The 18,816-nt window shown below is 47.7% G+C and overlaps 1 protein-coding gene across 1 annotated transcript in view; it reads right to left on the reverse strand.

The window, feature by feature from the left end:
- ALKBH5 (alkB homolog 5, RNA demethylase) overlaps positions 1 to 18,816 on the reverse strand; it is a 235,433-nt gene that overhangs the window by 21,272 nt on the left and 195,345 nt on the right. The window contains exon 3 of the mRNA XM_069645704.1: positions 8,070 to 8,219. Coding sequence (XP_069501805.1) covers positions 8,070 to 8,219 — 150 coding nt within the window. The remainder of the gene's footprint in view (positions 1 to 8,069; positions 8,220 to 18,816) is intronic.

The raw sequence follows: 18,816 nt of genomic DNA on the forward strand, positions 1-18,816 counted from the left end.
TATAAACTAATCACCGAGCTCTGGGTCATACTGCCCCCCAGCCAATGACTGCCCTCTACCCTAGTTCCCCCCCTTCCCCACCAGCACAGCCATCTTCAGATTTGGTAGCAAGTTAAGTGGCAGTAGGACCAAGAGAAGAGCCGTAGAGGAGCAGGCAGGAGGTTTCGCATGTGAATCCATGCCAGACCCATGCTGGCGAACAGTTCACATGCTCATGATTAAAGAATAATTACACAACCACGGGAGGTGGCAAGGCTCAACAGAAGCAATCTTACCTCCTCACCAGGCTCACCTTCAAGCAAACAGGTTGCACAGCACCGCTTGGCCCACTCTGGACGCCTCCCTGGAATCCCTGTCAATGCAGTAGTATTTTGTGAAGGTGTGCTTCGACCTCCACGTAGCAGCCTTGCTAATGTCCAGCAGGGGCACACCAGACTGGACCACCATCGTAGCAGCGATCGCTCTAGTAGAATGGGCACTCGGACAGCCAGGCAGCGGTCAGTTTGCCAACCGGTGACCGAGTGATGCAGCCAGAGAGCCTGGAAATGGAAGTCTTGGACAGGGCCCTCCCATGGTTCACAGGACCAAAGTTCATAAAAAGCAGGTAGTTGTCCAGAAACTCTTATCTGGGCCACATAAAAAACTTCAGCGCTTGACCACATCCAGCGAGTTCTGTCCCCCATTCCCACTTTTCGGATCCCGATGGGTCGGTCGTGGACTAAGGTCTGGCATCTTCTTCTCCTTAGTCTTTTCTAGCGGCTAAGACAAAGCCTCCCGTCCGAGAGGAAGAGCCACTCTGGTTGCCACCGGGGCACCCTGGACTGCCTCCTACCCTTTTGCCTTCGCAAGGGAGGCCACCAACCAACTTGATCGAGGACAATTATTTGGCCTGGGTCACCTGGGCCTTCAAAAAGGCAGGTCGGACACCTAGCCATGCTTGGCCTTCGCCAGTGTCTCCCGCAGCTTCCCCGGGGTAGCTGACTTTCTCTTGGACGAAGAGCTGGAGATTAAGGCAGTCCGGAACAATGAAAGCACCCTGACCGTTGCGGGAACCCCTGGCTCGGTAACCCCGACGGAAGCGAACTCAGAGCTTGGCCTTGTTTTGGGCCTCCACAGATGGAGCGCCCTCAAAGGACTTAGAAGCCTGCTTAGGTTGGCAGGATCCGGCAGAGGCATGCCTCTGAACCACCTGCGGTAGAGGCCCTGGCCTTGAGCCACATCGCCAATCAGACGTTTCGATCCTTCATTGTGCGCTTGGCGAAGCCACAGCAGACCTCACAATCTTCTTTATGCGTCGGGTGCAGAGAATACAGGCACTGGAAATGCTCGTCCATGCAGGCCTGAAGATCTTCTGGAAGATTCCAAGATTTCTGCACTTTAGGGGCTAAGAAATATGCCAAAAAACAGGTCCCCGTTAATCAGACGGATAAGCGATGGAGCACAGAGGCTCAATAGAACCGAGAACAGTTTTCCTACCAAATAAAGCAGGAAAAATGCAGTAAGCTCAAAGAGCGAAACGCGGGAAATCCCAACACTTGAACGTGCGGTATAAATCTGAAGATGGCTGCCTGGGGAGTGGCTTAGGTAGAGGGCAGTCTGAGCCAGAGCTCATTGATTGGTTTATAGGATAAAGTTTAGAAACAAAACAAACAGTTTCCTTTTACTGAGGATTCCCAGCCTGACGGGAAATATTCATGAGCATGTGAATCATGTCTTTTGGTTAGGCGGCCTACGAAAAGCGAAAACATGACAGAAGCGGGACATTTTGGTCACAATAGCATTATGACAATATTCTGGTCCAGTACTGTGCGCATTGAAACCTTTGTAAAGTATCATACTGGCATTTTACAGTATGTTGGAACGTTTACACAAACAGTGTTTCGGTACTAGAATCTTTGCAAACACTTTCCTGGTGGGGCAGTTTACAAAGCCAATCCCGGCAGGTTCGACTGACAGGATGTAGAGCCTTGGAGCAGTTGCTAAATGTGCTACTGCAGTGTTTTGTGGAGTACTTAGGGAAAGCACACAGGTTGTGCGGACAACACGCTAAGACAGTTCAAGATATTACAATACAGGTGCAGGGCAGAGTGCAAGTAGTGATAAATCTGGGACGTTGCCCAGTCTGCGTAGCATAAACATTAGGGAAAACAAGACAGGAGCCTGGCAGGCACACCTGGCATTAGTGTTAGGGTTTCACTGAGCTTCCGAGGGCAAGGATTCTGTTGAAATGCCCATCTTGGGGTAAGCAAACAGTTCACATGAGAACCAAGTGGTCACGTTTCCAGAGTGTCACAGCTTATAATTTACCACCAGCATCATATAAATGAAAGCTTCTTACTCCCTGTAGCACTCTTGTAAAAGGCATAAGGTGTAGGGGAAATATATTTGGGAATAACAGGATGGGTTGATTGAACATTATGGAATTATTGTGCAACGGATTGTCACTCTTTTTGGGTCCTATCTGTCACCTTGCTTACCTTCTCCCACCCATATGTGCCTCAGGGAAACGCTTCTCCCCTGCTGCTAAGGTCCTACCATAACCATATCTCAAAACCCATGTGAGGGCAATGTACTAAATTCTCAGGATATTTTTCACATTCTCAACTACCTGGCTCGAGAAGCAGCAATGGGCACTCCCCACCATCTCTGCAGCAACAGCGCCTGATAGCATTTACTCTTGCCCATGACTATTTATGCCTGAAAATGAGGCACCAGTCAGGCTTTGTACAGCGCGATATGAGTCCATCAGTGGGTCACGCAACAAGAAGATTTTACAGGCCGAGTCTGCACTCTTACTGGGGATTGTCAGACATTGTGGTACCCAGGAAACCATTCTGGGATAAACAGCCTAACATGTAAAGTTTTCTAGCAACAGTTAATTCCCTGACATTAATCAAGTTTGATCAGGCGGTCCAGGACATGGCAGCCCTCTGTAGGCTTTATTAGCAAACAAAGATAACCAACCCATTAGACACTGCCGCGTACAGTTTTTTCATGCTTCTTATAGCTGTCTACATTTTATGCTCGATGGATTCTGTGTCTTGCTCCGTGTGATGTTAATGGTAAAATGTACCTTACTATGTAGCATGTCCGACGCACCTTTTATTTAAATAAGAGTACATTTGCCTCCCCCAAACTGCTCGTACTCACCTGTCTGCTCTTCTAATCTCAGTCACCGAGCTCATTTGATAACATAATGTAGACCTACCACTGCCTTCCAAACCTATGCCTCCTGCATCCGCCTTTCCCGATCGCTTAGCACGTGTCTGCCCGCTTCAAGGGTGTAGGTCATTGATCATATTCCTTGTTTTGCACCGCATGGTGCTCTAGCCGCTTTGGCTCACGCGCCCATGCTCATGTACGCTCGATTAGACTGTGTGGTGCGCACCTCTAACACTTTACGGAGTCATGCACTATATTGCTTACTACTGCCTGCTGCACTAGTCTGATTACGTCGGCTCGCCTTACAAGGGAGCTAAGCAGCACTCTTCTACTGAATGGCACTGCCTGTTGCGCTACCTTGATTGATTTGCCTATGTATGTCTGCCTTATTCGTGTACCAAGTTAAACTTTCATTACAATATGGCGTATTGTATGGCACCTCTTGATGCCATAGTCTGTCTTGACCTACTTGCCCAGCCTGCCTGTTCCACATCTGTGCTGAATACATCTTGCCCAACTTTTACTCTGTACACGTTGGTCTGCTATACTAGCTCACCCGATCAACAAATACTTGCCCACTGTACATGTATGCCCTTTCGGATCCTGTTTCGCCTTTGTTACCCATTAGACCTCAGCGAGTATCTGACCAGCTGCCACCACCGTCACTACTGTCCCCGCAATCGCCCTGGGCCACCACTGAACCCGTTGCACCACCTTAGCAAACTGAGTGTTACTGCTCGAACATATGTGGGATAAATAAGCAATACCACTAACACCCATAGTCTAAGGCCGACCTGCCCGATAGTTCCCACAGATTCCTTTAACTACTGATCTTAGTACAGATCACAGGTGCAGTTATTAACCTACCCTGTGCTACTTTATTCTATAAGATACTCACTAGCCCTAGCACATAGCAATACACACAACCCACATTACCCCCCTTAAAACAGTACAAAACAATGTCTAAACCCTATAAACATCCCAATCACAAATGGCCACCTTGCCAGAGCACATGCAATTCCCCTTGCGCCCAGGATCATCAGATTACAGAATTCTGCACCTACACAAAAAACTTTAAAACACCTCTCCTCAACCCTTACCTGAACTGCCCGGCTCCATGGCTGAAACATTTTTCTACAAAACCTACACCTAACCAACCCTGCACACTGCACCTTTGGAATCTCAATTAGGTTCCAGGCTCCATCACCCAACCCATCAGATACAAAGGTTTGGTGCACCTGCAATCCCACCTACACCCACACAACTACCTATCACATTATCCAACACCTCACCCCTTTCACACCTACTCATATCATTCAAGTATCTAAAGACCCACTGATCAAATGTTAATGCCAGGTCCCTTATCGCACACGTTCTAGATATCGCTGATATTATTAACACCCAAGATCTTGATCGCCTGGCTATAACCGAGGCCTGGCTTCACGCAGCCTCAGGTCCCTTACTAGCCCTCGCCCTACCAACAGACTACTCAATCAGATGCGACCGCAACACTACTCTAAAGGCGGAGGTGTCATTATTCATTAAAAATCTGTTTGCATTAGTGAACTCACACCAACAGATTCCATCAGCTGAACTACTCAGTAAACTCCATCTCACCTAAACTGCCACCATCCACCTGATCTACCAACCTCCTGGACCCATCACCACCTTTGCTGATATTACTTCCATCATCGCAGACAAAACCAAAATTAACTCCCAAATCATCCTACTCAGTGATTTCAACCTTGGCTTCCAAGACCCTAATGACACCATAGCCTTGGATATTGCTAACATCCTGTCAGATTTGGGTTTCTCCAATCACATTCAGGAACCCACCCACATTAGGTCGGTAAGCCAGTCAAGGGTTCTCCCCTTAAACTGCAACATCAACGTACAATCCAACTCACCCTGCACATGGACAGACCACCACCTGATCACGTTTAACATTAAAGCTACTGCACATCCCCCAAACAAGATCCTGCTCCCGCTATTCACACAAGCTATAAAAGGGATATTACAATAGACAGGCTCCTAGCACTCATCCTAACGATTCTGAATAATGCAACATCGGCATGCTCCGATCCTACAACACTAGTCGATACTTACAAAGAGGCTATGCTCCAAGCCTTGAACTCTATTGCTCGTCTCAAGCTAAGGAAACCCAAGCCACATGGTCACCTTAACTCGTGGTTCACACCACAATTGAGATCATTGCGAAAAGAGAAGCCATCCACCGAAGCTCGCTGGAAAAGTCTCCCCACTGACTCCAATAAGGCCAGCCTCACATTAGCATCCCTCGACTTTAAGGAAGCCATCTTCCAAGCAAAAAAAAAAAAAAAGACATAAGCGCACCGTACAAGCCGAGTCAAAACACTAAAGAGCTCTTCGAAATTCTCAAGGAACGAGACTCCAGTCACTCCCCCTGACGTCTGCATTAAAGACAGCACCTGCTGCTCTATTCAAAAGACGCTCCTAGGTAAAATCAACACAGTTAAAACCAAAATCAACGCGAAATAAACCAAGTTGCCTCCAACCAGACTTCTTGCTCAAACTAGCCACCACCTTTCATCTGCTCTCCTTTAATGATCCAAGAGGTTGCAATATCATTAACAAACTTAACCCCTCTAAATGTCAAGGCGACTCTTGCCCAGCCCCCATCATCAAGGAGGCTACTCACGAATTAGCCCCATTTATCACTGCCTTCATCAACTCATGATTCCAAACATGTACTGTGCCAGACAATCTCAAGGACGCGTGGGTCATCCCCCCCCCTCCCTAAAAAAAAAATCCACCCTCGACCCAAGCATACCTACCAACTACAGACCCATCACAACGGTACCATTTCTGCTTAAAATACTTGACCGGGCTGCCTACATACAAATCCAGGCCTACTTAGAAACCAACAAACTCCTTGCCTTAGGCAATCTGGCTTCCGCCCTAAACACAGCACTGAAACCGCCCTCATTGATTTAAAAAACACAAATTGAAGACTTGAAAGATCAAGGGAAACTAGTACTCTATTAGATTTATCTGGTGAATCAACAAATCAGCCACCCATTTCTCAGACTCTGCCACCCTGTGGATCAAGTCCTTCCTTAACAGATCCATGAGGGTCTTCTCCCCCACAGCATCTGCTGAACCATCACTGGTTCTATGTGGCGTCCCCCAAGGATCTTGGGTATCGCCTACTCTATAGGTTTACCAAACCATTATTCGATATTCTTGACTGTGTGTCACCTATACCAACTATACAGATGACACCCAGATACTCATCCCCATTACAGGAGACTATCTGGCTGACACCAACGCTCTGAACAAGGTCAACCTGGTCATTCAGGCGTGGATGGCTCAACACAAGTTGTGCCTTAATGACGATAAGACCAAGCTCCTCATCCTGGGCTCTCACTATCGACTTAAGAAACTCGACCCGCTTTCAAAACTTTCACCATCGACGGCAATATCATCAAGGCTTCAAATGACACAAACGCTCGCCATTTACCTCAATTCCAATATCACTCGTGAGGCAAACTAAAGCGGTTAGCTGCGCTTCTGCCTACATATGGAAACTCATCCCTTCCGGTCGCCCCTTCCTCACTACAACAAATTGCATCATCCTAGCGAGAACTCTCATCGTGTCCAAGGTCGACTATGGTAATGCACGCCACTTGAGGACAAGTCAAAATAACCTAAACAAACTTCACGTCATACAGAATAATGCCATCAGGCCGGCTCTAAACTTCCCCAGGGGTCAGCACATTTCAGACACCAGACGCAATTTACGCTGGTTTTAGTATGTCAAAGAAATTCCTTGAAAGCTCTGGCCCTCACACAAATTAACAACCAGGCGCCTATCTACCTGGCTGGCTGCTTCACAACCCACATCTCAAACCGATCGCTCAGATCAGCACAAACAAATTGCCTTGTTTTGCCTAGATACAAACTACAGAAAGCGGGTGGGTCTAGCTTCCCTACATTAGCTTCCAAACTCTGGAAAACCATGCCCAACCTGCTGAGATCTGAACCTTCATTCCACTCCTTTAAAGTCGAAACCAAATTGTGGTTAGCAGCCTTTGTCAATTCTCCGACTGTTTAGTTTGTGTCTGCCACTACACCCATGACAACCTGCTCCTGTATACATTCTGAACCTTGTACAATCGATGCAGATCTATATATTTTGTAATCATTATCATTATATATTATATACTTGTACCTTAAACTGTATCACATGCCTGTAACCTTAAAACTAAGCTCCCAGATGCCTCTGGGCCCTGCGCGCTATACAAATAAAGAAAATACAAACCCCCCGTCGGTTTTGTCTGGCAGAAAACAGTCTTCTTCGCAACAACTGCTTCATTCTCTAGTGATCCCTTTTTCGTGCAGCCAAATGTGCCACTGCATTAGAAAACTGCAGGGGAAGGGGTTGGAAATGTGGTGGTGGTCCTCGGTAATTAGAGGGAAAAAGCCCAATTCAGTTAACCCCTTTGTACTGCAACAAATGTCACCCACAGATTTCATTACATAATTCTCTTATCAGTGGTAAATATTTAGGAGTAGAGGACTGAAAACATGGGTCTAAATATTTTCAGGGTTACAGATTTCGTTCAAGTGGCCTATCAAGCATTGAGAACCCACCTTTGCCCTTGAAATATGTACAGACGCAAACGTTTTTGTGATTTTTAAATGATACTTCGGTTCAAGCTCAATCAAAACGCCAACTTAAACACTGCATAAAAAATGGGGGACTGGTTTGAGTTTCACAATGCAAACCAGCCTCACATTGCTTTAACACGAAAAGTTACTTCAATTTGTGAAGAAAGGGTCTTTACAGTGACCTTAAAAGAAAGCAAAAGTGCATTTTTTGCTAACATTTCAACAACGATTTGCGTTTCCATATTTATACACATTACCTGTGTGCTGCATCTGGGTCAGCTTTGCGATGGGATCGCTTTGGTTTTAGGATATGATGCCTGTTTCCAGGAAGCCGATCAGGCAAGTTTTCTGGCGACACTGAGCTGGTCAGCGAACTGATATCCAGCCTCGGAGCTTCTGTCCTTGTCCTATAAAACAAAATGTATATCAAGAATGATGTACAGCACCATTTAAATTGCAGCATTGCAAAAGCAAAAATTCAAGATAGAAAGTAACGAGAGAGCGAGAACTAGGAATGGTCAAGTTTGACTTGCATTTATTATGCATTTTTTACTCAAGGTATAAATGGCATGTCCCTCCTATTTTTTCACAACCATCTATTTTGAAGAGTAAGGAAAGGCAGCACCCCCTTACAAGAAAGGGGTCTATTCCGAAGTCCCAATCACGGTGCACTCATGAGTAGCTTTACAGATGTGCAAATGAGTTTTTTGTGGTGAGAAAGACATGCATTACTTACTGTAATAGCATTTCTGATGATTGTATCTTTAAATTCACATGCTGTGCATATGGTCCGACATCCAGTGGTAACTACAGAGTATTGCATATTGTCTTTTGAGGACCAAAAGGGGACTTCAGCATAGGTGTTTGTAACACTATCCCTATCATGACATGTAGTGTACCCAAAATCCCTCACGCACCGAGGTCTCTCAGATTGTATTTTTTCTGCCATGAGGGAGCCCAAGGCTATTGTGAGTGAGTACACGACTAAGACGTCTATGTTCCTTCCACCCCGAGCGGGGAGGTAGGGATGGCGCATGTGAATCTAACCAGATACAATCATCAGAAATGCTATTACAATAAGTAATGCATGTCTTCTGATGCTTGTTAATATGCTTAGAATCACATGCTGTGCATAGACTAGTGAGCAGTACCCGGAGTTGGAGGTGGGTTGAATCACATGCTGTGCATAGACTAGTGAGCAGTACCCAGAGTTGGAGGTGGGTTGAATCACATGCTGTGCATAGACTAGTGAGCAGTACCCGGAGTTGGAGGTGGGTTGTGAGAAGGAACAGTAGAGAAAATATGTCTTAGTACTGCTTGTCCCACCTGAGAATCAGACCTAGAAAGAGTGCAAATGGACTCAAGGGGGGACATTTGCAATGAATGCTATGGATGCCCCAGTGCCTCGAGTAGAATGTGCTCTAGGCTTGAAGGGCAGTTCTCCCTTAGCAAGAGTAACAGTGTGATGCATTTGACAATCCACCTTGAGATATCCGATTTAGAGACAGGATCCCCTTCTCTACCAGCTGCCACTGAAACAAAAAATTGGTTTGTGTTCCTCAGTGGGTTAGTTCTTTCCAGGTAGAACATGACTGCCCTGTGCACATCCAGTGTGTGTAGGCTTCTTTCGGCCATGCTAGTGGGATTCCGGAAAAAAGTAGGTAGATCGACTGGTTCACATGGAACTTCCAAATGAATTTAGGCGCAAATCTGGGGTGAGTGTGCAGAACTACCTTATCCATGTGGACTGTAAAAAAAGGGTCTAGAACAGAAAGAGCCTGTAGTTCTGGCCGTTTTATAAGTCAGGTCTTTTAGACTTGCTTTATGCATTGGCTCAAAGGGAGCTCCCATGAGCCTGGTGAAAACCACATTTAGGTCCCACCCAGGAGCTGGTATCGTCCACCACACCACCTTTTGTTGTGATGTAGGTGTAACGCTCACCTGACTCCCACGAGGGCGCTGGCCTGGTTCGCGCTGCTGTGACCTCGTCTAAGGTGATGCGCAGGGTTCGGAAGACAGACTGGACCGGGCCCCAGATCTGGCTTGTCTGACTCGCAGAAGTATCCTTCTGTAGGTGAGAATAGGGGGTTAACTGTCTGCGGGGTAATGCAATCGGCCTCCCACTTACCCCTCTCACCCTCCTGTGCTTCCCCGTAGCGTCTCACCTTAGGGTCTGGAAGGACGAGCTCTCCATCCTGCTTCTGATGCAGGGGCGCGTTGGTATCCAGTTACGTCACTGGATTTTCGGATGGGTGAGAACCAAACTTGCTTGGCTTCCAGGTAAGTTTTTCTATAAGTGGTTCCCCTTGTGTTCATGCATTAATGTTCTAATGCTAGTGCCTTTTTCCCCATAGGGGCCGGGGTACGGAATGCCGGGGAACAGGCACCGACCCGAGGTGAGCGGTGAAATCCTTGTGGAAATCAGGTAAGTCTTTAATGAGTGTTTTGGTAATGTCTTTTCATTCACTCATTAACGCTGATGTCTTTTTCCCCTTAGGGGCCGGGGTCCGAAAATGCCTGGATGCGGCGCGGACCCGAAATGAAAAGGGAATGACCCAACAGGTAAGTCTTGACATGGAGTTTTAGCTTCCCTTTTCCCTTCTTTCTCTCACCTTTGTTCTTGTCTTTTTCTCCCTAGGCGCGGGGCGTGACTGCGAATCCGGATGGTCGCTGCTGAACATGGAGGCGCCCTGTAAAGGTGAGTAGAATGTGGCGCTGCAGCGATCGATGCAATGTGCTTTTAAAAATAAATGTCTTCGTTTTCAGGATTGTCGGCGAAATGTCTCTGGGATGCAGATTTAGCAGGTGAGGCCTTTTCCTTCTTCTGTTCCTTCCTTTGCAAGTGATTCAGGATGCTGGCAGGTGTGGCAGAAGTCAAGATGCAGGAGCAGACACGGTGAGCGTCCAGCTGCTAGATGCAGAACAACGCGAAGCACGTGTGGCTGATCGGGTGTGGTTTAAATAGCCTTGGAAGAAGTTCCTAGAATGTGTCCTTCCTCCAATCAGGTATGTATCCTTCCCCGACCACGCCCGGATGGTAAATTAGTCCCACAGGTAAAGCAGTTCCTTTCAGGCCTCAAGGAGGCCGGGTTTCTGCAGCATGGTCTGCATCAGGTAAGTGCACCCAAACACTTTCATAATGAGCCTGGCGCCTATGGCGCCAGGACTGACGTTTTCTATGAGCCTGGCGCCATAGGCGCCAGGACGCTGTCCAAAGGGCCCCTATAAGGGGTTGCTGGGATCTTCCCCAGGGACTTGATGTCCGCTTTCGGTGACGCAGGGCCTGAGCCGGCTCCCCGGGAGCAGGCATCGTGACAGACCAAGGCCCCTCCCAAGGTTGTTCCCTCCGGGGGTTTTGGTTTGTTTGGGAAGAGTCAGTGGAATTTCCTGACTAATCGAGGTGCATGCACATGGTCACTGGGTTCCCACGACCTCTCCTGAGGTCCGTACCCCTTCCAATCAATCAGGTTGAAAAGCTTTGACCTAAACATTTTTGAATCTAAAATGTTCTTCACTTCGAATTCGGGTTCCCCATCTATTTGAATAGGTTCTGGAGGTTTGAGTAGTCGGGTTTCGGGGACCACTGGTTTCAGAAGTGACACATGAAAAACAGGGTTAATTTGCATATTAGCTGGTAAATCAAGTTTAACCGCTACTGGGTTAATTATTGCCGTAATAGAATAAGGTCCCAGATATTTTGGGTTAAAAGTTCGAGGCCCTTTGAGCGGTAAATGTCTGGTAGCTAACCACACTTGATCCCCAATCTGATACGGAGGTGCTTCACTCCGATGTAGGTCAGCATTCTCCTTGTATTTTCTCTTGGCTTGTTGTAAATGCATGGTTGCCTCTTTGAAGGCTCGGGTAATGGTAGAATGCAGATGTTCTACTGCGGGCACTCCGAGGTTCTGAGGTGAGTCGAGGTTTGAGGTTCGAGGGTGATGTCCAAACAAGGTATAAAAAGGACTATGGCCAGTTCCAGAGTGTACCGAATTATTATATGCGTATTCGGCTATCCAAAGAATGTCTTTCCAGTTGCTTTCAGATTGCTGTAACATACACCGTAAGTACTGCTCAAGGGTCTGATTTGTCCTCTCGGTCTGACCATCGGTCTGAGGGTGGTGACTGGTCGATAATCTTACGTCGATGTGTGCCATTTGACAACATTTGCGCCAGAAGTGGGAAATGAATTGGCTTCCCCGGTCAGAGATTAGTATAGATGGGAATCCATGTAGCCGAACAATATTTTCGACGAATTCTTTGGCTAGGACAGAAGCTGAAGGTAAACCTTTCAAAGGAATGAAGTGGGCCATTTTGGAAAACAAATACACAATTACCAGAATGGTATTGTATCCCGAACAAGGAGGCAAATCCGTAATAAAATCCATTGATAGGGTGTGCCAGGGTTCTGGCGGTATGTCTAGAGTTGAAGGAGACCGGCTGGTCTTTTCTTTTGGCCTTTATTTTGGGCGCAAACACCACAGGACATCACAAAAGATTTAACATCTTTTCGCCAAGAGGGCCACCAGAATTGTCGTTTCACCTTTTCCATTGTCTTGGCAATACCGGGGTGTCCCTCTATTAATGTATCATGAGAACCTGAAATAACTAGTTCGTGTAAATCCTTGTGCGGCAGGAATAAGCGTCCTTGGTAATAAGGTAAACCATTATCTATGGTAAAGTCTGATCTCTTTTGTATCCAATCCTGTAGGACTGTAGGGTCCAGGAGTTTTTTCACTCTGACTTGAATGTCTTCAAGCGTCTGTAACAAAGTCATGCCTAGAATTCTCTGTTCGGGAATTATTGGTACTGGTTCTGAGTTTGTATCAGATTCTCCCATTCCAATTTGGGACAAGGCGTCTGCTTTGCCGTTCTTGCAGCCAGGTCGATAGGTAATCACGAAATCAAATTCAGTGAAAAACAAAGCCCATCGGAGCTGCCGTGATGACTGAGCCTTGGCGGTTTTTAAATACTGTAAATTCCGGTGATCAGTGATCACCGTGATGGTATCTCGAGCGCCAAGCAGGTAATGCCGCCAGGCTTTAAAAGCGGACTTTATGGCTAACAGTTCTTTGTCAGTGATTGCGTAATTAATCTCTGGTGCCGAGAATTTTCTGGACCAAAATGCTACGGGATGCAGTTGGTTGCTTTCAGGATCTCTTTGAGACAGAACTGCTCCCATGGCTAGGCTGGATGCGTCAGTTTCGACGACATACGGGAGATCTGGACGTGGGTGTTTCAATATAGGTGCGGAGGTAAACTTAGCTTTTAAATCCTGGAAGGCCTGCTCGGCTTCTTCAGACCATTCAAAACGTTTATTTTTCCTCAAGAGTGCAGTAATGGGTTGTACTATGCGTGAAAATTCCGGGATAAACTGCGATAGAAATTGGCAAAGCCGAGCATGCTTTGAACCCCTTTTACAGAGCTAGGTGATGGCCATTTGAGGATGGCATCCACTTTTCTTGAGTCCATTCGGACTCCTTTGGGTGTCAGGATGAAACCGAGAAACTCAACTTCTGTGGTATGGAAAACACATTTCTCCAGTTTAGCAAATAGTTTGTGTTGGCGCAGTTTTTCCAGAACTGCCCTAACGTGTTTTCTGTGATCACATTACGAAGAGAAGTAGACTAGAATGTCATCGATATAGACGACAACACAAACATCGATGAGTTCCCGAAGGACATCATTCATGAAGAATTGGAAGGCAGCAGGTGCATTGCACAACTCGAAAGGCATTACCTGGTATTCGAATAATCCATATTTTGTATGGAAGGCTATTTTCCATTCGTCGCCTTCTTTTACTCGCACCAGATGATATGCCCCCCCGGAGATCTTACTTGGTGTATATGCAAGCGTCCTTCACCTGGTCAAGGAGTTCAGGAATCAGAGGCAGAGGATAACGGTTTTTAACCGTTATCTGGTTCAATGCGCGGTAATCGATACAAGTTCTATGGTCGCCTTCTTTTTTAGGCACGAAGAACAAAGCCGAGGATGCCGGGGACTTTGACGGGCGAATAAAACCATTGGCGAGGTATTGATCCAAATATTGTCTCAAATGCAGGTTCTCAGGTTCGGTAAGGGCATAAATCCTGCTACAAGGGGGTTGTGCACCGGGCACCAGATCGATTTGGCAATCGTACGATCGGTGAGGAGGTAACGTGTTGGCATGTTCCTTTTGGAAGACGTCCTGAAAGTCCTGGTATTCCGGAGGTAATTGCATGGAGGCAGAGGTTACAGATGCTAGATTAATCTTCAGGTTTTCTGGGTAGCATGTTTGTGCACAATCCGGGAAGGTTATTCTCTTAGCTCGCCAATCAATTTGAGGATTATGTGTCTCTAACCAAGGAATTCCAAGAATAACCTGAAACTGTGGAGCCTTGATTACATCAAACACAACTGCCTCCCGATGGCCGTCAGGACCAATAAGAGTCACCCCAGTAGTAGAATGTGTTACCGGTCCAGAGGCAATTTCAGTTCCATCGACTGTGGTGATGACATCTTTGCTGGTTTTAGGACGGAGAGGGAAGTTAATCCTAGAGGCCAATTCACGATCCACATAGTTTCCAATAGCCCCACTATCGATGTATGCCTTTATTGCATGCAACCACTTAGGCTTTTCTGGATCTACGAGAACCATTGGCACAATGAAATGCGAGGTCTGAGAGTTAGTTTTCAAGCTCGGCAAGCGGACCCCTACGCTTGTCGGGCTGAGTCGTTTCCCGAAACAGAGTCTTCATGCTTTTTATCAGCGGCTCCTACCGTTTTTCGGGGCGGTTTTGCCGGGCAATCTCGTAGAAAGTGTCCAGAGTTCCCACAATAGAGACATAATTTTAAATGCCACCTCCTTTCATGTTCCTTTTGAGTTAAGGGTTCTTTAACCCCTCCAATTTGCATAGGCTCAGAGACATCAATTCCCTTGGGGTTAGCGTGGGTCTTGACCAACACCCGGGTCTCAAACCTGGACCGATCTGTTTTTCTGTTTTGAAGTCTGTGATCCAATTGGACCACTAAGTCTATATATATTCTGTGCATTCTTGGGGCGGATTTACAACTTGGGCCAAGACATCTTTAAGTTCTCCGCGTAGACCTCGATTAAAATAACGTGACTCTTTTATCCTCTGGCCATCCCGTTTCCACAATTAGTCTATTAAAGGTTGCAATATAGGATAGGAGGTCCTGATTGCCCTGTCGCAGGGATAGAAGTTCGTCATCCAGAGCCTGCCCCTGAGAGTGTCGAGCAAATAACCTTTCCATGCTTGCTTGAAATCCTTGAAAATCACGGAGAATCGGGTCATCTTGAGTAACCAGTGGAACTGACCAATCGGCAGCGCAGCCGCTGAGATATGACAATACAAAGGCTACTTTGGTCTGATCATTAGGGAAGGCCCCAGGTCTGCATAGGAAGTGCAAACGACACTGATTCATGAATACGGCGAATCGTTTGGGGTCCCCAGCAAAGCGTTCAGGTGGGGCCAGGTAGATTAATCTGCACAGGGTTACTGGGAACCACAGGAGCGGGGTTCCCTCCGGAACAGGGTAGAGGAGTTTGTCCAGCTTGACCTTGCAAAAGCTGTCTGGCCAGGTCATCAGTTCTTTCCTTTGAAATTATTAATTCCCTCTTGAGGGCATTAGTCTCTTGACGAGCTGCATGTACTTCGGCCCGTAATGCCCCCAGTAATTGGGCCAACTGATCAGTCTCAGAAGTTTCCATAGCGCCTGGGTGGGAATTTGTAGGAAGGCTTCGCATTCTGTAACGCTCACCTGACTCCCACGGGGCGCTGGTCTGGTTCGCGCTGCTGTGACCTCGTCTAAGGTGATGCGCAGGGTTCGGAAGACGGACTGGACCGGGCCCCAGATCTGGCTTGTCTGACTCGCAGAAGTATCCTTCTGTATGTGAGAATAGGGGGTTAACTGTCTGCGGGGTAATGCAATCGGCCTCCCACTTACCCCTCTCACCCTCCTGTGCTTCCCCGTAGCGTCTCACCTTAGGGTCTGGAAGGACGAGCTCTCCATCCTGCTTCTGATGCAGGGACGCGTTGGTATCCAGTTATGTCACTGGATTTTCGGATGGGTGAGAACCAAACTTGCTTGGCTTCCAGGTAAGTTTTTCTATAAGTGGTTCCCCTTGTGTCCATGCATTAATGTTCTAATGCTAGTGTCTTTTTTCCCCATAGGGGCCGGGGTACGGAATGCCGGGGAACAGTCACCGACCCGAGGTGAGCGGTGAAATCCTTGTGGAAATCAGGTAAGTCTTTAATGAGTGTTTTGGTAATGTCTTTTCATTCACTCATTAACGCTGATGTCTTTTTTCCCCTAAGGGGCTGGGGTCCGAAAATGCCTGAATGCGGCGCGGACCCGAAATGAAAAGGGAATGACCCAACAGGTAAGTCTTAGCTTCCCTTTTCCCTTCTTTCTCTCACCTTTGTTCTTGTCTTTTTCTCCCTAGGCGCGGGGGCGCGACTGCGAATCCGGATGGTCGCTGCTGAACATGGAGGCGCCCTGTAAAGGTGAGTAGAATGCGGCGCTGCAGCGTTCGATGCAATGTGCTTTTAAAAATAAATGTCTTCCTTTTCAGGATTGTCGGCGAAATGTCTCTGGGATGCAGATTTAGCAGGTGAGGCCTTTTCCTTCTTCTGTTCTCTTGTTCCCTTCCTTTGCAGGCGATTCAGGATGCTGGCAGGTGTGGCAGAAGTCAAGATGCAGGAGCAGGTGAGCGTCCAGCTGCTAAATGCAGAACAGCGCGAAGCACGTGTGGCTGATCGGGTGTGGTTTAAATAGCCTTGGAAGAAGTTCCTAGAATGTGTCCTTCCTCCAATCAGGTATGTATCCTTCCCCGACCACGCCCGGGTGGTAAATGAGTCCCACAGGTAAAGTAGTTCCTTTCAGGCCTCAAGAAGGCCTGCACGGGACTGCCCTCGAAAGGACCACCAGGTGTTATTTCCTCTCTGGGGGCCAGGGGGAAGGTCTTTGAGTAATTTGTTGCAGAGAATTAAGAGTCTCATGCTCTTTTTTGGCTGTTCCTAGGGTCTCATCGACCACCTTTCCGAAGAGGTTAGCTTCTTCAATTGGTTTATTGATTAGCAAGGCCTGCGTTTCGGGCTTGAATCCTGAGGTACACAGACCAGCGTGCCTTTTGAGGAATGTTCCTTGGGCCAGAGAACTGCCTACTGTTTTAGCCGTGTCCAGAGTGTTTATTACATTCTGGTTCACCTGCCTTCCTTCGGTTACAATAGTGAGAAGTTTGGACTTAAAGGGTTCTGGGACCTCCTGGAGGCCTTCCTGAAGTCGTTTCCACTGAGCGTCAGCATTACTCGCCAGCAGTGTAGTATTAGCTATACATGTGGTTTATGCGGCAGCCGATGTGACTCGCTTGCCCAAGGCATACAGCCTCTTGGATTCCCTATCCGGAGGTGCCTCTCCCATGGAATGGGTACTCCTGCCTGTTTCCGGGTGGTAGTCACTACCAGAGAATCGGGGGTGGCGTTAATGTATTGAGGGTCCAAAGGAGCTGGCAGAAATAACTTCAACTCTTGGGTTCACTGCCCGGGTTAGAGCTGGTGACACCAGGGAGGGAGCCAATCTTCGATAGAATTAAGGAGGGGAATGGCCTGGCAAGAGGGAGGTTTCTCCTTAAGAATATCCCCTACAAAGTCCTGCTCAGGCAAGGTCTCTTGAGTAGACATTTGAAAATGCTCAGCTGCCTTCTTTAACATGGTATTGAATGCCATCTGGTAGTCTACAGGCGAGCCGGGGTGGACGGAGAGGTATCCAGGCACAATTCATCTGTGTCCTGATCTTGATGGGGAAGCGGCCATGGGTCCGCCCCCACTTGCTGGGTTTCATCCCAATCGTCTGTGGCATCCACCTGGTCATAATTCTGTAGGAAGGAAGGTTCTTCATCTTCACTGTAAATGTCCCTTTAAGTGTCCATCTGGACAATGTCTTCATGCTGGACGGGGATAGAAGGCTGATCTTTGTGGAAATGTGAAGCCGATTGAAGATTAGGCTCCCCTTGACACCTTTTCGGGAAAGGATGCTCAGAAAAACTGACATTTTCAAGCCGGTCCATACACCCTTCACATTTCTCCCTTGTCCATTTAGAGGACCCAGAAGGGCCTACGGGTGGAAAACCGTAGTCTTCCGTCCTATGGCGCTGAAAATGGTCTCTCAGGGTGTTGGAAAGAGGCTCTTGACTGTCCTCATAGATATCGTGAGAATTGCGCACCATGGAGCATCCAAGGATTTGTCAGCAGCCTGCCCTATGTTTTTCGGCGCAACAGGAATAAGCCCAACCACCGAAGTAATTCTCACGATGCGGTCTTCAATTATCGCAGAATTGGCGTGAGTTAGTGGGTCCGAAGGATTACCGGTAGACTTATTGCCTTCCGCGGCATTAGAGGGCATAGCGGTCGGTTTTTCGCCTTGAGGCCTTACTTGTGATTTTTGGGCCCAACGCGGCCTTCGGGACCGTTGTAGCATTGGATTTCCGCGCTTCGATGTGTAAAGCCGATTTAGGAGTAGCGCCCTTGTTAGTTTTGGCATGTCCAGTCGCAGGACGCTGCTGCAGATGCGGGGAAGGCTTTGGATCTGTACGATCCGAGAATCTGCCAAAATTTGCGATGGCCCTGCTGGCGCTTTCACCTTTCAACGTACCTGTCCAAATAGGTGTAGGGGTAGTATGCTTAACAAAAAGCAATTGTACGCCCCTGTCACTGGGTGTTGTCCCTGAAGCGAGACCAGAGTCAGGCCTTAAAGGGACCGCCTCGAGGTCCATCACATCCGCAACAGATGTTTGGGTCATCGGAGGGACCCCCCCCCCGTCACTTTCGGCGGGTGTGACGGTGGGGCAAGGGGGGTTCCACCCGCAACATACCGCACACAGCCCACTGCTTTACATGGCGCTCCTTAAGGGTCTTAGGCCGAAGGAGTTTACAAGCCGCACACCGCTTCTAGTCGTGATCTAAGGGGAGACGGGAGTTGCACGTCCTGTGTTAGTCTTTCCAAGGA

This window comes from Ambystoma mexicanum, chromosome 2p (assembly GCF_040938575.1).
Source record: "Ambystoma mexicanum isolate Mex_15411 chromosome 2p, UKY_AmexF1_1, whole genome shotgun sequence".
Classification (NCBI taxonomy): domain Eukaryota; kingdom Metazoa; phylum Chordata; class Amphibia; order Caudata; family Ambystomatidae; genus Ambystoma; species Ambystoma mexicanum.